At 42.0% G+C, this 21,413-nt stretch overlaps 4 protein-coding genes and 1 long non-coding RNA gene across 6 annotated transcripts; 2 read left to right on the plus strand and 3 right to left on the minus strand.

Moving 5' to 3' along the window:
- The first annotated feature begins 835 nt into the window (after nt 1–835).
- On the plus strand, nt 836–2,134 carry LOC102717879. The gene has a single exon (XM_040522465.1). The coding sequence runs from the start codon at nt 1,086–1,088 to the stop codon at nt 1,629–1,631; it is 546 nt and encodes a 181-aa protein (XP_040378399.1). The 5' UTR covers nt 836–1,085; the 3' UTR covers nt 1,632–2,134.
- A 2,030-nt stretch (nt 2,135–4,164) lies between these two features.
- Nucleotides 4,165–5,927, minus strand: LOC102718157. The gene has a single exon (XM_015835636.2). It carries the CDS (start codon nt 5,904–5,906, stop codon nt 4,458–4,460), a length of 1,449 nt encoding a protein of 482 aa, XP_015691122.2. The 5' UTR covers nt 5,907–5,927; the 3' UTR covers nt 4,165–4,457.
- A 220-nt stretch (nt 5,928–6,147) lies between these two features.
- On the minus strand, nt 6,148–12,545 carry LOC102718438 (alcohol dehydrogenase-like 7). Its single transcript, XM_006649468.3, has 9 exons — nt 12,503–12,545; nt 12,243–12,379; nt 12,061–12,107; nt 7,592–7,917; nt 7,414–7,496; nt 7,258–7,333; nt 6,982–7,142; nt 6,721–6,882; nt 6,148–6,599 (listed from the first exon to the last, which is right to left on the minus strand). The coding sequence occupies exons 1-9, from the start codon at nt 12,543–12,545 to the stop codon at nt 6,483–6,485; spliced, it is 1,152 nt and encodes a 383-aa protein (XP_006649531.1). The 3' UTR covers nt 6,148–6,482.
- Nucleotides 12,546–14,491: 1,946 nt separating this feature from the next.
- Nucleotides 14,492–16,604, plus strand: LOC107303720. 2 transcript variants are annotated; one of them, XR_001549743.1, is made up of 3 exons: nt 14,492–14,787; nt 15,209–15,280; nt 16,517–16,604. It is a non-coding gene; the product is annotated as an uncharacterized LOC107303720 (long non-coding RNA). The 2 variants fall into 2 exon arrangements; XR_001549744.1 differs by lacking the exon at nt 16,517–16,604 and adding an exon at nt 16,038–16,099.
- Nucleotides 16,595–20,452, minus strand: LOC102718720 (alcohol dehydrogenase-like 2). The gene is made up of 10 exons (XM_015834201.2): nt 20,319–20,452; nt 20,064–20,200; nt 19,921–19,976; nt 19,465–19,790; nt 19,292–19,374; nt 17,905–17,980; nt 17,757–17,821; nt 17,586–17,681; nt 17,333–17,494; nt 16,595–17,218 (listed from the first exon to the last, which is right to left on the minus strand). The coding sequence occupies exons 1-10, from the start codon at nt 20,353–20,355 to the stop codon at nt 17,102–17,104; spliced, it is 1,155 nt and encodes a 384-aa protein (XP_015689687.1). The 5' UTR covers nt 20,356–20,452; the 3' UTR covers nt 16,595–17,101.
- Nucleotides 20,453–21,413: the final 961 nt, after the last annotated feature.

Below are 21,413 nucleotides of genomic sequence, written 5' to 3' on the forward strand. Positions count from 1 at the left end.
ATACATTTGCAGCAGCCATAAAAGCCTTTTCGTTGATAAGGTAAGTAATATATAAAATAATCTAAGAATTTTTTATAAAATTATATTTTTAATTATTCTGTACAAAAGTTATATTCCTGTAAAATCAACAAAAAAAATATAAAAACCTTGTTTGAGCCCTCCTTTCGGGGTTAGGCAAGCCCCTAATAAAGTACTTCGACCAAATCATGTGGCTGAAATTTCAAATTTGATATATAACAATACAACAACATCGGCATATGTTTGTGTTTTCAATTTAATACTATGATATAAATTTGTGATAATCAGGATATTTGAATCATATTTAGTTTTTGGTCAAATAAAACTTTCAAATTTTAAATATCAGGTGCTCTCACATTTCTGATTGCCAAAACGGCATCCTAAATTTCAGCACTAGATTTAAATTTAGGAAGGATAATTAAATCTGCTCACTCGTCTATCTTGACTGTCAAATACTTAAATGGTCCACTTTTTAAATTAGAAAAACACAATTAATCAGGGCTTGTGTTAATCTATTACCTATAGCTCTTACCTCTGCAGAGGTAAAGAGGGAGTACCTTAAAAGACCTCTAAAACAAACAACAACAAAAAACTAATTAATAATTATATACGAATGCATTATTGTCGATCTAAAAGTAAACAATATTAAATAAAAAAATTGAAGGTAATATTATCCTCCACGCGAAAACTAACTTACTGTAAGTAATAAAACTAGCACATAAGGTGTCAAGGCGTATGTTTAGCTTGTTGTAGGTTGAAAAGATCAAAGTTTTGTTAAAAAAAACAATTAAGAACCGGTATCAGAAACAAGCAGAATCCTGGGCCCGGCCTCTTTTCACAAGAAGCCAGACTTTCCTCACCGGCGTTGCTCTCCTCGCCTCGCCTCCCCCTCTTATCTCCTCCGCTCCCGTGCTGCCGCCAACACCGCAGCAATCACCACCGGCACGCCTGTCTCCAAACGAAGACACGTAAACCCTAACAAGCCAACACGTACGGAGGGAGAGCACGAACGCGGGAGGAGGCGCGATCGATCGAGCGAGCAGCGGAGAAGGCTTCGGTTGTTGGCCATGCGGCGATCGGAATGGGAGGACCGGTGCAAGCGGCACCCGGAGCACCGGCTGTCCAAGGGCGTGTGCCCCTACTGCCTCCGCGACCGCCTCGCCCACCTGTCCGCCTCCTCCTCGGCCACCACCACCACGGGGGCCTCCTCCTCCTCCGCCACCTCCTCCCACTACTCCTCCGGCGCCGGCACGCCTCCGCGCTACGGCTACCACGTCGCGCTCTCGAGCGACGTCAGCTCCGTCCACGTCGTCGGCGATGGCTCATCCTTCGTCAACGTCGCGGCCTTCTCTCAGCCGCTGATGCCGTCCTCCGTTGGTAGCAAACTAGACGGAGGAGGGAGGGAAGAAGAGCCGGGCAGGGAGGCATCTGGCAAGGGGAAGCAGCAGGAGGTGAAGAGGAAGAAGAGCGGTAAGAAGAAGAAGATTGGGCGGTTCCTGTCGAGGCTCGTCGGAGCGGAGAAGCGGCGGCAATCAGGGGACGGCGATGGCGGCGAGCTCTTCCATTCCAAGACAATGAAGGAGAAGACGGGGCACAAGTGGGTATTTTTCTGATCAAACGTTGCTGCCACGGTTGCAAACTATGGGTCGTCCATGCGCTTGGGTGTTGTTCTTGCCGACTCTTTTTTATTTTTAGGGGGGCTTTCAGTTTTCACTCTAAACTTTTTTAAAGTATTTTTTGTGTTTGATTTTGATTTTTTTTTGGTTTCAAAAGAAGAATTTTGGGATCCTGTAAGTATATATACGACCTGAAGTTTATTAACCTGTCAATGATTTGTACCTAACCACAAGGGAGGATTGCAGATCTTTACCGTGTTAAGCTAGAAAATATACGGGTGTAAAATTAGGCATATGTACAGTATCTTGTATGGTTTACATGCGAAACCGATGGGTTTTTTGACGTGGTTATCACGATAACTGTGATGATCGTGGTGAGAAACCGTCGTACTCCGCGGGATTTGGTTTCGGAGTGCGGAATGACAATGTAAACCCTCATAGGTTAAACTGTAAGTTTCATTTCTCGAATTCGTGCATGATCTTGTATGCTGAAGTTAACATTTTCCCGTTGTACTGCTCGTTATGTTGAGATAAAAATTAACTGCCAGTATACATATTACATTTGGATTTGTAAATATATACCGGGCAAATTCTCAAGTGATTGTCTTTACGGAGGCAAAGTGTCAAATTGTACTTTACAGACCTGCATGACGGCATGAGGACAACACCCAACTGTCCAGTGCTTCAGTTCTAGCCACTCCAGTTATTACATTCTTTGGCCATTTGTTACGCTTATTAATTCCAGTCTGAAGCGCAGTGGATTTTCCTAGCTAGCTAGTTATGGACACTTGATATTATTTTTCCTTTGCTTGTGTCCTCTAGTTTTGGTATGAAGTTAGTTGTCTTGATTCTGATATTTCTGCCATTGTCGCCAACTCTATCGGCCTATCCTGCTTGGTTGGGCAGGGCAGTTCAACAAAGTGCCACCATTTGATTTGATATCACCTACCGGGGTGCCCCACTGATCAACAATAGACCTCTGTTCAGTCCAACAGGGACATGGTTAATTCAGTGACCAGACCAATACCAAACTCTTGTTTCTGTTGATCAGGTATTCAGGTGTACTCCACTATGCAATTCCAAAGAGTTACAAGCATGAAAGATACTACTAGCGTGCATTACAATTCACAATGTTCTTTAGAAAAAAATTAACTACTCTTCACTTTTTTACACGAATTAATATATGCACTTCGAAGTCAAGTGGGAATGATTAGATTCAATCCGTTTATCAGCTTGAATATATCCATAATATACTCTAATGGATTTAAAATGATGTCTCTAAAATTTAATGGACAAATGGTTCTAACCTTAATAACATTAGAATCTATGGATCGATCCTTCTACTTGTTATACTCATTTTACCCATTTTATACATACTATCATCAATATCATCAAGTATGTATAATCCCGGTCCTAAAATTTTTAAACTCGCGTTTATACAATAAAAATTTATCAAATTTGACCGAAATTTGGTGGGATGGTTTATTATGTACACAACAACTTTGTACAAATTTCAATTCATTTGTACATGTGGAACCAACATATGTCTTTTTTTCTACTAATTAGGTTATCCATGGATAACCTATTCACACAATGAGCTCAATAAAAAAAGGTTTAGATTAATCCGTACTCTAACTATTTTCATCCCTACTTGAAAGCACAATTTACAATGCACATTCATGGATGGACAAATACAGATGTCCACCTAGCTATACCCTAGTTGCTCTAACAGAACACGGGGTTATTGTTTGTGCTTTTCTAGAAAAAGTCAAACGAGATAGGAAAAGAATGGTAAAATTGCTTAAACGAATAACACTTGTTTGCTCTATAATAAATTTAATTTTATATCGAGTTCTTGCTTAGTATTATTTCATCTCTCTTTTTTAAAAAGAGAACAAATGGAGTGGTTCTTGAAATTGTAGGTAGGCACGGTCAAAACATACGCAAACATGCGTCCACGGCTACACATGCGTGCGGCTTAAACAAAACCATCAGTAGGTCAAACAAACAGGCTACAATAATAGGAGATCGTACGTTCTGGAGAGGGAAACGCAACCCGTCGTGTGAGGCTCTAACTAGTGAGATTACATACTAGAGAAGAACGGATCAAAGAAAACAATCGTTGACCATTAATTACAACAAATACAACGCCGTCCTTAAGTACGATCGGGGTGCGATGATAAGTACTAGAATATTATCCCTATCGTCCCAGCTCGATCGTGGTTGTGGTAGGCATGGCTGCCGTGCCGCTGGAAGCCGTAGCGAATAAGGTTTCCACGGGCAGAAGAAGAAGATGCTAGGCGGGCGTGCGTCGTGAGACGCGGTAGATGCTGACCTGGTAGCGACCCGAGCGATTCCTTCCGTTGACGGGGCGCGGAGCCCCGCAGCGCACGGGTGCCCATCCCCCATGGAAGGCGCACCGTTTCTTTTGGCGCAAGTGCGGCACACGGCACACCACAGGTGGACGGGGAGTCGCCGTGCGGAGAAGCGGCCCGTGCTAGATTTCTAATTGGGCTGAGATTCGGGGTTATCGGCATCGAACCACAACCCAAACCGGAAGTGGGCCTTTGTTAGGACGAGTTAAATTGTTAGCCTTTTAGAACCGAGTTTCCAGTACGTGTACCTAGCATTTCGACGCTTCGAGCATTTCTCAACTCATGATCGCATAATACACGTACACGGTAAACCCGTACACAACAAAAAAAAAAAGAAGTAAAAACCACCGATCGATCAAAACTGGCATGTGCATGTGCACGCGCACGGGGCCGCAACCAGTGAGACGACGACAGGCACCGTGCCACTCCCGAATCGCTCGCCACCGTCTTATTTGATACTGAAGCTCTTCCACCGGAACAGGCTGCCAACCTTGCGCATCGTCAGCCGCCGCCGGGCAGGCAACGACCTCGGCATCGTCGAGAACATGCTTAGCTGAGTTAGCTCGCCCTTCTGCTCTTCCATCGACCCGAAGATGTCGTACACCGAGCCTTCGAAATTATCTGACCTCCGCCGTGGCAGGGTGAACCCCGCCGGCGGCTTCACCCTCGCCTCCGAGTGGCACTTCATCAGCCCGTGCAGCTCTGTCGACGCGTGTGGCGACGGGGAATCCTCCTGCAGGTCCAGCTTTATTCCGGAAGCGGCGGGGCTCGACGACGACGTGCCCAACTTTATTCCGGCGGCCGTGGGGCTCGACGACGTGGCCACGAGCAGGCTCTGCAGCTCCTTCACGCTGTCGCGCGCCGCCGCCTCCGTGACCCGGAGGCACTCCAGCTCCTGCTTGGTGCACTTGACGGCGGTGTCCTTGTCCCCGAGCATCTCCTTGAGCACCGCGTTCTCGCCCCTCGCCTCCTCCAGCGCCTCCTTCACGACCTTGGTGTCCTTGACGGCCTGCTTCAGGATGTCGCGCAGCTTGGCGATCTCGTCCCGGCCGGACCTCTGCGACTCCAAGAGGCGCGCGTTCTCGCGCCGCGTGTCGGCGAGCTCGGCCTCCGTGCACTTCATGCACGACGTGAACCCGGCCTCCTTGCCCCGCCACGCGGCGAACGACTCCTCGGCGTCGGCGCGGAGCCGCGCCACCTCGTCGGACAGGGCGCGGAGCTTGTCGTCCTTGCGCTTCAGCGAGATGTGCAGCCGGTCCGACTCGAGCCGCGCCGTCTCCGCCTCGTGCTGCGAACGCGCCAGCAGCTGCCGCGTCGAGTGCAGCTCCCCGTTCACCTCCTTCAGGGTCAGCACGAGCTCCTCCATGGCCTTCTTATTCTTGTCCTCCGCCACCAGCGCCAGCCGCAGCTCGCCATGAACCCTCTGGTAATCGCGGTCGTACCGTCCTCTCGGCGTCGTCGGGGCGGGGACGACGGTGGCCTCGAGCCTCCGGACGGTCTCATGCAGCGACGCGATCTCGAGTCTGGCCTCCTCGAGCTCGATCTTGGTCACCTCCATCTGCTTCGTCTGCATCGCCAGCGACTCGAGCATCCGCTTCTCGGACTCCCTCGACGCGTCGAGCTCCGCCTCGAGCGTCTCGATCGTGGTGCGGTCGTTGGCCGATGCCAGCGCCTTCCACTCGCTCACCTCCAGGACGCGGTGCGCGCGGTCCCGCTCCTCCCGCGCCTTGCGGAGCTCGCCGCGGAGCTCGGCGACCTGCTGGTCCACGTCCTCCCGGCTCTGCTGCATCTTGTTCGTTCGGAATGAACAGCTCTTCAGATGTTGCACGGCGATCTGAGCAAGAATTCTTGGACCATGATGGTGATGCGGTTGGGAATGCGCTAAACTTTGAGGCATGTCGAGGAAGAAGAGGATAAAAATGGATGATCCAGGCGTAAATCTTCACGTTTTGCTAAATTTCAAATATGCGGTGGTAGGACAAGAGTCTAAAATTGGGGGTAATGACAAGTTAAGGCAAGGTTCACCTGAAATTCTGAATTAGGTTGTTACCTATATTTGGAGTGTTCAGTGTTACTACATGTAATCTGTGGTACTGCCCTGTTCCTTTAAACATGATTTTCCCCTACATTATTGCGTGATCATGAAATGTATCACAATTCTGGTTACCAGAGGAGGCAGCGTTTTATTCACCTGGATAATCCATTTTTTTCTGAAAATGCTGTTACAGGCAGAATTCAACTGACAATACACGCAGGAATTTCGGGGACTAAATTTTATAGCAATGAAGTTTGGCAGGGGATCATTCACCAAAAAAAAAAAAGTTTGGCAGGGGATTTGGCACACGAGTCTTCAGTTATTCACACAAGTCTTCTTCAAGCATCAGTGAGACCAGTAATTTTTTCCCATACTCAAGTGAGCAGCAAACTCCAGTAGGGAGCTGGTCTGCTCGGCTGCAATTTGACTTGAGTCACATCACTTGTCCATCCATATGGTGCATCTGAGACTCTTCCCCTGCAACAGAAGTTCAAATGCTGTGTTGATGTCCTTCAGGGCAACCTCGTGAGTTATGAACTTGTCCAACTCCAGCTCCTGCATTGTCGAAAAAGTAAAACACATGGCGTGGTTTGGTGCAGTCTAACTGTTGAATATTGTGAGTCTTTTGACACAATAATCAGTTGGTTATTCAGTTTGAGGATATCTGAAAGTTTACCTTGTTCAGGTACTTCTCGGCCAAAATGGGAATGTCCTGCTTGGGTTTCACCCCTCCGAAGAGTGATCCCATGACGCATTTGCCGTGGAGGATCTCCAACGAAGGAATGGCCAAAGGGGCACCGTGCATTTCTACGCCAAGAATGATCGTCTTGCCCCATCCCTGCACCAGTAAACAGTTCATATCTTCAGGCACGGCCGCACGGATGGATCAGTTCGTCCAGATGTCCAATGATGTTCGAGTACGCTGCAGCGTGCATACCTCTCGGGAGCTCCGAAAAGCATCGTTCATCAGCGACGCCAGCCCGATGCACTCGAAGCAGTAGTCTGCGCCTCCGGCAGTCATCTCGATGATCGCCTGGCTGACAGGTTTCTCCCCAAGTTCTTGCGGATTGATGAAATGCGTCACACCAAACTTCTTTCCTGAAAAATCAACAAAAGTGTTAACTGCAAACTAGCACATCTCTCTGCCTCCTTGGTATGAATGGCAATCAACACTTAGAACAGTTTCATGAACGGGATGAACAGAAGGGCTTACCTAGTTCATGTTTCTCAGGATTCAAATCCACGCCGATGATTTTTGACGCCCCACAAATCCTGGCCCCTTCAGCTACCTGGCAGCAAAATATTTCACCATCTTAACCGGTGCCTGATATGCACTTCAATATCGTACTCCGGTCAATCGAAACCTTACCGCCAATCCTACGGCGCCGAGGCCAAAGACAGCAACCGTAGACCCCGGCTCGACTTTAGCCAGCTTCCATGCAGCTCCAACCCCTGCACGCATCGCATTCGTCCATTCGAGCAATCGTGAAAAAAAACAGCAGATTTCTGTGTGTGCATGTGCACTGTGTGCCAATACTACGACGAACCGGTGGTGGCGCCGCAGCTGAGGAGGGAGGCCGTGGGGGGCGGCATGGCGGGGTCGACGCGGACGACCTGGGTGACGTCCACGACGGTGTACTCGCTGAAGCTGGAGACGCCGAGGAAGTGGTGGAGCGTCGCGCCGGTGCTGTCGCGGAAGCGGCTGCCGTCGCCGCGCGGCAAACCTGGCCGCACGGCGAACCGGTACTTGGAGCACATGTTGCTCCGCTCCGAGCCGCAGTCCACGCACTCGGTGCACTGGCCCAGGAACGTGGGCACCACCGCGTCGCCGGCGGCGAAGCCCTCCACCTGCTCCCCTACGCTCTCCACCACCCTGCCAACACTTCACCACTTTAGGACCGATCACGCTGCAAAATCCCATGCGTTTAAATTGAGAGTGAATCATAGTTTAGGCCATTCTATTGATGTAAGGGCACGTACAAAGGTGTCTATTAGCTGACTCTTTTAATCGTCACGTAAATAAATTTGGTGATGTGGAGAAAAGAGAGGAAAGGAGAGAGAAAAGTTGTTGCTATGCATGACAACGGCTTATAGTCGACTCTAAGCATTTATTAAAGGAAACTCTCTTGCATGCGAATGTATAAAAAGGAAATAACATAATAAAAAAATATCTTATTGCATTAATGAAGAAACCACAACCGACTCTATCTTTATACGTATCATTATAAAATAGACTCTTATTACTGACGTGGCTTCAGATAGAGCGCACAACGGGCTCTACCTTTAAACATGCCCTAAGTTTTCTTTACGAGTTGTTTTACAGTGCTCCACCTTACCTCTAGGGGAGAAAGACCTAACAATAAATCATGAACGTTGGTAAGATTTATTTGCATTATGTGATTTAAAATTAAAATGGGTATCTCCTGTCTGAGTAATGATAGCAGTGGTAGGAATGGTTGATCCCATATAATATGCTTTCCAATTTTAATTATGCATGCAATAAATTACAGGTGAACAAAACATCTAATTCTATCACATTACAATCGACCTACATGATACAAGACAATGAATTAATTTATTTGGCTAATTTAACTCTGCTAATTCATGAAACATCATACAGTAAAGAAATGATTGATTTAATTATGGATTTCGTAATATGCAAAATAGAAATTAAATATTTTCCTAATCTCATTTGTATTCACATTATATATATACTTATATTTTCAATTCTTGTGATATTATCTATAGGTTAAATCCAAAATTCTCATTCAACATGTTGAAGATTTAAAGTTAGTTTTGCATGAGGCAGGCTCCTGGTTTAAAATCAAATACGGGAGATACCACATTAATTACTTTCTTTATAGGCAATAACGTTTTTACGGTAGGTCCAAAAACTTATTTCCTTTCATTTTATATCTATTACCTCAGAGGTAAGACGAATGTGATGCATTGGATTGAACTGCATTGGACATACTAACCAAATTTGGAGCACTATAAAATCTCCTGTACTATAAAAAAAGCCTTAGTAGACCAATTAATTTTATCGTTGTTGTAATTGGACTACTCCAAATAACTTTTCCAATACATATCAACGACCTCATACATGTCGGTTTTGGCATACGGACGAACTCTCTCCTACAGTCATATATGAGCAGGTCATATCTTTGTCGGGTGGAGACTATAGATGGCTTAAGAAGGAAGAGCTGGGTAATTCAAACTGCAAAAATAATACAATTACCCTATCCATAGTGAAAAAAAATGTTATTATGTGGTTCAAAAGTGAAACTATGGCAACAAAAAGTGGCATAAACTATAATTTATTACAAAACCAATATCCTTAAAATATTCATATATACTTTAATAAAAGAAATCATATGATTGAAATGCCATTATAATATGGTCCTGACATTTTTCATGGTTTCAGAATATGGCCTCTTCTCCTCCATGCTCCCTTTTTCTTTGTAAAAATATGCGCTTGGAAGTTAGAACATACATGAATACATGATGCGTTGTAATCCGTAAATAGGGATTTGCGTAATACTCTGTCTGTGTAATATTATAAATCATTTCACATTTGTCTTATATCAAACATCTTCAATAAAAAAATATAATATCTTCAGCACACAGTAAATATACTACCTAACATATATTTAATGATGGATTTAATTAAACTAAATTATGTAGTGTTGATATTACTGCATTTCTCTATAAATTCATCAAACTTGAATATCGCAATACAGAACGGAGAAGTTGAAATCTCTACGGCTGCTTTCATTACACGAGGTAGTTTTTTGTGGAATTTTTTTATAGAAAGGTTACATTAAAAATTATATTAATCTATTTTTTATTTTTTATTTAATAATATATTAATTTATCATTACGTTTCAGCGCCAATTACCTAACATACTAACGAACGCAGCTTACGTCCTCATGTATACATCCAGATATAAGCGCACCTCGCACTTCTCTAGGTATTCTGCCTTGCTGCAGTGTGCTGGCAACAAACTCTTAAGTTTGTAAATTAGTTCAGGGTAGGTCAATGACATAATGTCATCTCAAATTAGACGCCTCTTCATACTTTACTGCGGGATATATGAATATGAATAAATACATATTAAACATATTGAAATGACGTATGAATATATTTGTTGTAGGATACATGAATAAATGGACGTTAAATATGTTGAAATATTGTGAGTAGTAAAACGATTTGATATGCTTGCATATTAATTTTTAGAATATAATAACTGTAGATGATGTACTGATGTAGTATGCCTGCAAGAGCTCTAAAAATAATTATTATGAGGGAGTGATAATATGACATTGACATGTTTGTCCATTAAATTTTATAGTCAGGGAGTAAGAACTAGTAGTAGTATATACTATAAGAAATAAGAAATAGGTAAGTACATTATTGGTCTAATCGCATCATCTTATTCTAGCATCAACTTATAATATACCATGGGAAATCAGTGGCACGAAGAATAGTTTTAATCAACTTACTGGAAGGTCAGTCTCTTAAGATCTCAGCAGTAGGTTATATAACTGCTAAACAACCGATATGCGTGTACCAAAAACATAAAAAACGTATCTAATTATTGCATGAAAGTACAGGTTTGAACTGATTATGCGGTAGGTTGGTACTAAACTAGTCCTAACTTGCTAATATAGCCCATCGGGAGCATTGACGTTGAATTTATCTAGACAAATAGACAACCTGTTAGGTAGCAGATATGTTATGGACTTATGGTGCGTATATACATGTAGTCTATTTGATTGAGTAATATAAGCTGTTGAGTGATCATTTCAAAAACCAAAAAATCATGGGTATTCCTAAATACAACCTCAATTTTTATAATATAATATTTAACTTTTAGACGTAACGTTTGACGACTCGTTTTATCAAAATCCTATTATATATATATATATTGTTTACTTTTTAATAATAGGTCACAAACTCACCATGAAAAATAAAAGACGAATGACGAAGCTACAAAGTTAAAATGTGGCACGTTTAAAAATGTAGTAGTTGGCAGTAACTTTTAAAGAACATTTGTGGTGCAATTTTCTATTCTTTTCGATGTAGAGCCGTGCAAGAAGACATAGCACCACCTATTTTCTTTTGTACACATCTCATCCCCTTGTCACATTACCCATTCTAGAAAGAATTACTGTTTTTGCACATGCATAAACACCAACATGCACATACACATCCATAAGTTCACTCCCTTTAATACACCTCCAAGCGATATAGACCAATTAATGATAGAATTAATAGAGATTATTGCTGAAATACTCTGATTTGTTGATAGCAACGGAATTTTTTTAGGCGAACGCGATCTCAAATGTCATTTTCCGATTTCTTAGTTTATTTCGACCTTTTTGACAACCAGCTAACTATCCTTCCTTTTCTACTAGTCATTTATAGAAGCTGAGGTCGAACCTATTCAGAAAATGCAGCTTTCTCGCGCCGTTCTTATCAGAACACGAGAAACAAGCCAAACATACACGCATGCTATACACATTATTCTAGGCTTATGGTGCCTTCAAATTGACGATCATGACATACGTGAATGTCAACGTTTCAACAACAAACATAATTTTTTTTGGCAATTGTATTCTTGCCCCTATTTTTAACTCTAATTATGATTTTATATCTATCCTTTTAACTTTGTGATTTTACTCTATGTTTGCTCCTACTTAGCTAAGTTTCCTTGACGGTGTAAAACCCTTTTGAAAGTAGGGTCAAAATTCATATCAAGATTATGCTTGACCGTATTCTTAAAAACTAAATGCGTGAAAAGTTACGTCAAAAGATATGCTAAAATAATGTCAAAACACGTGAAAAATCACAAAATTCTTCAAAATAGGAACATCAAACGTCATTTCGACTTGTAAAAAAAAAATCGACGCCGGCAGTGGACCGCAGCGCAGCCCTAATCCAAGCGCGTCTGCTGAATTTTCTATGAGTAGTACTGTACCAAGTTGTAGAAACAGCACAAAATGGAGCACTCACCCGAAGGCTTCGTGGCCAAAAATCCTCGGGAAAACGCCGGGGAAATCCTGCAACGTCAGAGCAAGGCTGTAAAACTGTGCAGTACAGGGTTCAGTTACAGATCTCTACGTACACATTCTTGTACAGGGCACCACCCACACTCGCATCGATCTGGACCGTCCGTGCGAGAGATCGAGACTGACCTGCATACGCCAGAACGTGACGTCGCTGTGGCAGAGCGAGGTGCAGACGATCTTGATCCGGACCTCGTGCGCCCTGGGCGGGTCAACGACGATCTCCTCGACGGCCAGCGGCTCGCCGGCGGCCCTGCACACGGCCGCTGCAGCAAAAATCCCCGGTCATGTCAGCCATGGAATCGGAGCGGGAGCTATAGAGCTGAAGAAACAAGCAGGCTATGGTTTTTGTGCGGTTAAGCTGGAGGATTTTAGCCGGATGTGCTTACCTTTGCAGCGGATGGGCATGGGCTGAGGGCTCTGAGTCGCCATGGACGAGAGGCGACGATGGAAGAGGCTTCTGTTTGTGCTCTGCTTGGAAGCGACGAGGGGTGCGTTCAGTAGTGGAATGAAGTCTGAAATATATAGAGGGTATCGTGCTGGGCCGAGAGCGGCTTCTGCCAATCAATGTATTTGTCTAATATGCACTTACAGAGAGTTTCAGTTTTCCTTTCTTCTTCAGCTGAGTAGTTGACTTGAGAGTTGGTGGAAGCCGTAGGTGTCTAGTATTAAATACCTCTATCATGAGCACCCAAAAGGGAAAAATACAGCATGATAGTATATTGTTTGAATTTTTGAACAGTACAGAGTGGGTATTGTACGAACAACAATATGCTGTTCGGTAGTCACCTTGAATACGAATTTAATGGTGCTAGTAATTAGGGGAGATCATTCGACATTTTTAAGGAAAAAGCCCACTAAAAACAATTTATAAATAAAACATTTATATACGCGTTCCGTTTAAAAACAAAGAATGAAATAAACTTAAAAAAACTTCTAAAATCAACTCTAAATTTAAGGTTAAAATTTTAAATTTTGCTTATAAGCAAAAGCAAAAATACACATGTTTGCATAGTTGGACTCAATGGGGAGCAGCGATCTTTTTCAAGTAGGATTTTCATCCTATCCAAGGGTTCATTTGGAATGAGATTCTTAAAACACATTGATAGCCTAACAACCCAAATCATATGGATTGGAGAAAGACAGAAACACTATCACCCTCGTATTTTATTTCTGCTTATGATTGTAAGCCAAAAGTTGATTCTTTTTACCTTAAATTTGGAGTTGATTTTAAGAATTTTTTATCAAAGTTTATTTTTCCAGTTTTGGTTTTTTATATTGCTAAAAATATGTATATAAAAGTTCTATTCATAAATTGTTTTTCTTTTACAAATATGTCGTTCGACTTTTTATATGATAAAGTCAAACAATCACCCCCTATAGAAATAACCGTTTAGATTGAGCACAGAAAAAACATAAGAATTATAAGAGAGAAGCTCACACAAATTTTATTTTCCAAGAGGTTAGATCTCATAATAAAAATCCTCTAAAATCTCCGTATTTTAATACATTCCTAAATTATTTCAAAGTAATTTGGAAGAATCATTCTTTTATTCCAAAGGGGCATATAAGAATTGTTTCTAGGAATCTAATCATTCAAATCTCCTCTAAAAATCCAAAAATTTCGAAGAAGTCCTAAACCTTCAAATACTGAGTGTCGAGGAATAGTTTTATATATGGAAAGTGGAATCAATATGATCGTGTATCTTCCTATATGTGTGCATCATGTGTTTTGTCATTAACCTTCTTGTTTTTCAATTGTTTGTGGACTTTGCACGAATTGGGCTGTATATTGGGCCTATGAAGTTCAATCTAATGTGTGGTCATTGATATGTTTGCTCCACTGTTTCCTAGTTCCATTCACCACGGTACGGTGAGACTACGTCAAGAAGATGCGTCTCTTTCCACTGCTTCGATATCGGGGCGCCGCTGAGGAGTTTGTGAGGGGATCCCGTGCCGTCTGCCCGGAAGGGGACATCACCGTCCTCCGCCTCGAAATTTCGCACTCCGCAGCGGAGGCGGGAGGCGACTCGAGTACTACCGAACCTAGATTGCCACTTGCCAGCAATGCGAGATTGGTTCTACATGAACCAGAACAGAACAATAATGTGTGCACCAATTTTCTTTTATTTTTTAAATCTTTTTAATAAATAATTTTATTACTAAATCTCGGGAAAAAAATATTTTTACCGGATAAATCTTTTGGCCACGCCACCAATATTGACGTGGCAAAACAACGCTGTCACGCAGAGTTATTGAAGTAGCCAAAATGTTCATACGGTGGAAATATTTTTTCCTAAGGTTTAGTAATAAAATTATTTATTAAAAATGTTTAAAAAATAAAATAAAATTCGTGTGCAACACTGCAACTTGCCCTGTGCTGCCGAGGATGAAGGTTTTGTTCTAGCCACTCTGTATCTGCCAGGTCCTAACGCGGATCTATCCTGATGCGTCGATCCAGGCAGTCGAAGCCCGCCGGCGACCGACCTCTTCCACCCTAGCCCGCCCGCGCCCGCTGGAACACGCCGCCGTCCGCCGCGCCGCGCCGCCCGGAGCGCGCCGTCGTCCGCCTGCCAGCTGCCGTTCACCTGTCGTGGACATGGGATGGGAGGGGGAGGGAGATTGTCGGAGGGAGGAGAGGAGGAAGAGAGGAATAAAGGGAGAGAGAAAAGTGGTATTTTAATACTAGTTTCTGAATTCTAGGGGGTTTATTATAAAGTTTAGAACCAATAAGTAGATAAAAAAGATTAAAATATAAAATTCGAAAGATTGATATACAAGTTTGTAGCCACATCTAGAGCCACTTACACTGTGTGAGACATCGAGTAGCTTCATCCTAGTTGGATCTGAGGATCCTTGATAGAGCTCCTTTGCATTGTTCATGCCCTTAGAAGTATTGGCAAAAAGATTGTATTGTCACTCATGAAGTCATGATGACATCTTCGTTGAAAATCTAAGGGATGCTGACTTATTGGCTAAGTTGAGGGAGAAGTATTCTAGAGAAATAACCTCTTAATGGGTGCCTTCAACTGATATAGTTCCCCTTTAGTTGATTTTGCTAATTTGACTAATCATTGTGCTATATCTCATTGAAGGTAAGTTGGATCCCTCTATAACAAAGGACACTTGAGGTGCTTTTTTTGAAGTATGGAGAACTTAATCATGTGGTAATTTTTTAGCATGAACGATATGCAAGTGTTGAATTTACCAGGAACTTTTACCTGATGTTTACATATCAATCAATATTCAACTGGATATATACAATATTTTTAAATTAAGAACATAGACACTCAAACAACATAATCTAAAATTTGTTCCTATAGATATTTGAATTTAAGATCTTAGAGTACTATTGTGGAGAATATGCACACCTACCATGTTGGTTGGAGAGCTACTGTAGAGTAGGATAATTTCTTAGGTCATGGTCGGCTCTCCTTTCTAAGAGCATTCACAACAGCTCATCTAAATTTGGTCATTCATATCTTCATTTAGATTATCATCAAAAACCATTGTATCCTTCATATCTCTTTGTAGTTCAGCAAATCATCCATATATGACATCCTCATATCTTTTTGGAGGACGAAGAGAGAACATCCAAATATGGAGTTTCTCTCTCCTAATATGTATTACATCCAAAAATAGAGAACGCTATCGATGTTCTGCTGAAGCTTAATTTTTTACCTTTCATCCTTTATTTTCAAGATGAAAAATGAGATAGATGTACTGCTAGGGATGCTCTAACCTCATATTCCTTTGTTTTTCGTACGCACGCTTTCCAAGCTGCTAAAAGGTGTATTTTTATAAATTTTTCTATAGAAAAATTACTTTAAAAAATCATGTTAATCTATTTTATAATTTTTATAACTATTAATTAATTAATCATCTACTAATCTATTACTACGTTTTTCACGTCATTCGTATCAGATAACTAACCTTTGTGCCCCTCACCCCGAACACGGCCTTTGAAGTATTGGCGGAAGGACTGCATTGTCACTCATGATGACATCTCTGTTGACAATCTAAGGCATGGTGACTTATTGGCTGAGGGACAAGTATTCTAGAGAAATAACATTAAAGAATCTCTTGATGGGTGCCTTCAACTAATATAGTTTCCCCTTTAGTTGATTTTCCTAATTTTCCTAATCGTTGTGCTATATCTCATTGAAGGCAAGTAGGATCCCTCCATAACAAAGGGTAGACTTGAGTTGCTTTTTTTAAGTATGGAGAACTTAATCATGTGGTAATTGTTTTTAGCATGAACGATATGCACGTGTTCAATTTACCAGAAACTTTTACCTGATGTTTACATCTACATCCAACCATATAAATACATTTTTAAATTGAGACCATAGCCACACAAACATCTTAATCTGAAATTTGCTCATATTGATATTTGAATTCAGGATTTTGGAGTGCTACTCAAGTCACTACAAACATTATACCACATGCCTTTTCACTACAATTCAGTTTATGAGCTGAGAAAACCTTCAGTAGATTAAGTGGAGCTGTGATTCGTCGGGGCCGACTTCTCCTGTCATGGCAACATCACAACCAGTAAAGGTATTCCCAGTGCTAGTTTTGATGGTAACAAATGGAGATTAAGTTGATATAAGAAATTTGTGGGCCGGATTTATGCTGATTTATTCGGGTCCATGACCCTGGAGATCAACTTGATATCATCCAAGGTCCATACTATTACTGCCCCAACTCTCAGGATTAAGACAGCTTTAAAAACCGGAGAGTCAGAGTCAGAGTCACCTCACTTTTCAGTTTGAGAAACAAGAGTGGACTAATCCAGTTTACACAGAAATCTGCGAACGACATTCTCGAATAACTTCTTTTTGGAATGTAAATAAACCTCCCATGAAAAATTAAGTGTACAGAAGTCATTAATGATGATTGATGACTTGTTATTCCTTTTTTCAGTAACACCCGGGGAACAAACAGCAAACTTATTGGTCCCATCACTCCAAATTCTCCGGCCATCATCACTTGTCCATCCAAATTATGCACCTCAGGCTCTTCCCCTGCAGGAGCAGGTCGAAGGCTGTGTTTATCTCCTGCAGGTCTACTTCATGAGTGACAAGCTTCTCCAGTTCCAGCTCCTGTATTTGAACACAAACAAAGCACAAACAGTTCAGTTAGGAACAGGGTAGCTTCATCTGAAACTTTTCTAGACAATAGTTTGTTCTGAAACTGAAACCACAGATTGAACTTACCTTGTTCATGCATTTCTTGGCGAGGATTGGGATGTCAGTCTTGGGTTTGATCCCACCGAAGAGCGATCCCATGACGCACTTGCCGAACAGAAACTCAAACGACGGCAGGCACAGCGGCTGGCCGTCCTGCTCGAGCCCCAGAATGATCGTCTTGCCCTTTCCCTGCAGCGGACACACGATTATTCTCGCCTCTGGATTGATCAAAATCATGGTGTATGCACGAATCACTGAATCAGTATGGTGAGATCAGAACCGATTTAGTGCTTCTGACTGCCTCGGTCATCACCGACGAGATGCCGATGCACTCGAAGCAGTATTCTGCGCCGCCGTCTGTCATCGCATTGATCACCTAGACATGATAGAACAGGATTAGCAACATGCCAACTCATACTGACAAGTGCCGCAAGTAAGACGATTTCCTCACCTCACTGACGGACTTTTCGCCGAGTTGCGATGGATTGACGAAATCAGTCACACCGAACGATTTTCCTGCAAAACGAAGAGGCTCTTCAGTTTCGAGACACGATTTCACTTCAGGACGAGCTATGCGTTGGAAAACAATCTGGACTTGCCAACTTCCTCTTTATCAGGATTCAGATCAACACCGATGATCTTTGATGCTCCACACATTTTCGCCCCTTGTACCACCTGGGAAAAAACATGTAAAATAACTGTGATTTTACTACTTCAGTCAGTGGCCGTATACTCGTGTGTATCAGGCGAAGCAATCCATACAACTCCCGCCGCAAACGGACGACGACTATCTACAATGGTGAAAGGCATGTCGGGGAAAATTGAAAAAAGGAGGATAGAAGACGCTTCGATGGCCTATTTGTCTACACAACTTGGCCAATTTGGCTGGAAAGAAATAACAGAATTTTCAACCACGACTTCGACGTGAGGCCAAGTGACATAGCACACAAAGCGTGGGATCTTTAGAAAGAGGGACTTTGGACGATTGGCCATTCTCCCGGAAGGCACATTTCTAAATATCACTTTCTTCGTGAACTTTAACTATTTACCATCGGTTTTATAGGTTTTGTCGATTCAATATCACTTTTGTCTAGTTTTGTAGGATTATAGATATACAAGATTGTTTATCTTGATAATAATTATTTTTTAATTGTTAATTCGAATTTTAAATTTTCTAAATTATGTTTTTACATGGAACTCATTACCTATATTCTAAATTATACTTGTTCATAAAGTCTTTTCTACATAATATTTAATTTATAATTTAAATTCTAGATACTTCTAAATTATATTTATATATTGACCTTTTCTCTTAATTTACACATGGACCCTTTTTTATTTTTTAATCTTAAATTGTATTTCTAATCCGATTCACTGAAATTTTAGTTGTTTACAAATTATATTTAAATTATATTTATAGATGGACTCTTTCCTCAATATCAATTTTAATATCAATGGTTTTATTTGTAATAATTTTCAATATATAAATATAATTTAGAAGTATCTGAAATTTAAATTATAAATTAAATATTATGTAGAAAAGAGTTTATGAACAAGTAGGTAAATGGTTTCCATGTAAAAATATAATTATAAAATTTTAAATTCAAATTAACAATTAAAAAATAATTATTATCAAGATAAGAGATCCTATATAGCTATAATCTTATAAAACTAGATAAATGTGACACTGAATCAACAAAACCTATAGAACGAATGATAAATAATTAAAGTTCACGAAGAAAGTGGCATTTGAAAATACGCCATCCGAAAGGATGGCAAATCATCCAAAGACCCTTAGAAAGAGAGAGCACTGGCGTTTGCCAGATTCTACTGAGAGATTTTCCTTTAAACATCTGTAAGGGTGTGTAAGCGGGAAAGGTTCTCGTTGGACTTTAATAACTCTGTTGTACCCCTTTTCTGCTCCTAATTGAACAGGCAGTGCTCCTGCCTTCCTTTCTAAAAAAAAAAATTAGGCTAAGCAATTACCGCTAGTCCGACGGATCCCAGTCCGAAGACAGCCACTGATGAACCAGGTTGCACCTTGGCCAACCTCCATGCTGCTCCTACCCCTGAACAACATCCAGTGAAGTAACGCTTCAGAGTTTCAGACTAATAGTGGCATTTCAGGTCTCCCAATTCGTTAGAAGTAATTCTAGTACCGGTGCCGCCGCCGCAGCTGAGGAGGCAGGCGAGTTTGGGCGGCACGGCGGGGTCGACCTTGACGACCTGGTTGACGTCGACGACGGTGTACTGGCTGAAGCTGGACACGGCGATCATGTCGTTGAGGGGCGCCCCCTGGCTGTCCCAGAACCTGGTGGTGCCGTCGCGCCGCATGCCGGGGCCCATGGTTAACGGCACGGCGGTGCACTGGTTGGTCCAGTCCGACGCGCAGCTGGAGCAGGAGTCGCACTGCCCCAGGAACGTTGGCACCACGGCGTCGCCCGCGCCGAAGCCCTGCACGTACCTCCCCACGCTCTCCACCACCCTACAAAACCAAACCGAAAAAGAAAAAACAGTATGGATTGGCATCCAAAGATCCTCATTCTTAATCGTTCCTGGTGTTCATCATGAACTCATGATCGCCAATGAAAAGGGGAAAGCATCAGGGGGCATACCCATAGGCCTCATGGCCCAGGATTCTTGGAAATAACGAAGGCTTGGCAGGGTCTTCCTATGGAATTACAAGAAAAATATACTCGATTAGCTCCATTAGGTGGTTTGCACTAATATGGATTGATGAGATGCGAACGTTACGTACCTTGACGCGCCATAAGGTGACATCGGTGTGGCACAGCGAGGTGCAGATGATCCTGATGCGGATCTCGTAGTCTTTGGGAGGATCAACGACGATCTCCTCGACGGTGAGGGGCTTTCCGGACGCTCTACAAACCGCCGCTGCATGCTCGTCCACAATATCAGTACATGTGCGTGATAAATGAAGCTCGTTCGTGTAAGAATTGACGGATCGAAGAGCTACCTAGTGCTGCATGATCTGTGTAAGTGAAGAGCATACCTTTGCAACGGATGGGCTTCAGGCTCTGATCCTCCATGGCGGCTGGATGACAAGCAGCTAGCACTGCAGAGCGGTGGCACTTCAGCACTTGCGTATTCTCCAGGGCAATATTCGGGGACAATTCGTTCTTGAGAGTAAATAGACCCGATCCCTAACCAAGCCCGATTATGATGCGACGACTAATGGATTTGTCCCGTATGGTGGTTGGTAATGGTCGGTTTGATTCGCAATCCTTAACATGTACAGTCGGTACAAGACAAAACACTGATCCGTTCAAATCATCACTGTTCCGCCACATGTTCACTCACATCATAGTACGAACTGAATATTTGGATATATAAATAAAACATTAAACATAGATAAATAAAAAAACTAATTGCACAGTTATGTAAGAAATCACGAAACGAATTTTTTAAGACTAATTAGTGCATGATTAGCCATAAGTGCTACAGTAACCACATGTGCTAATGATGGATTAATTAGACTCAAAAGATTCGTCTCGCGGTTTTCAGACGGAATCTGACATTTGTTTTATAATTAGACTACGTTTAATACTTCAAATGTATGTTAAAAAAATTGATGTGATGTTTTTTAAAAAAATTTTGCAAACTAAACAACCCCTCACTATACCTCCTGTATATACTGAGCAGTAGACAGTAGAAAGTACTGTAAAAGCTTTCATTCTTTTCCCTTTGAGAGATGCGATTTGAGTGTCAGTTGGTCGGGGTCTTTGCGGTAAAAGCTTACTTCCTTCTTTTTAAAATATATGAATTACTCCATTCTAAAATATAAGCATGTTTAAAACTATTCATAATATTACTTATCACACCATTTACTTCATATCCAAGGCTCTTTTGGATTGTGGAATTATCAAAATACGGTAATTGAAAAAATGTAGGATTGAAGTATTTTATTAACCTAAATTTTATGGATTGGAGAAACACATCAAAACTACATGAATAACTATTTGGATCGAGCACATAAAAAACATAGCAATTAGAAGATCGATAAATACAAAGGAATTTTTAAAAAAGTTGACAAAAATTCCTATGTTTTAACACATTTATAATGAATTTTAAAGGAATTTGGAGGGGG

The sequence above is a fragment of the Oryza brachyantha genome, chromosome 3 (genome assembly GCF_000231095.2).
Source record: "Oryza brachyantha chromosome 3, ObraRS2, whole genome shotgun sequence".
NCBI classification, from domain to species: Eukaryota; Viridiplantae; Streptophyta; class Magnoliopsida; order Poales; family Poaceae; genus Oryza; species Oryza brachyantha.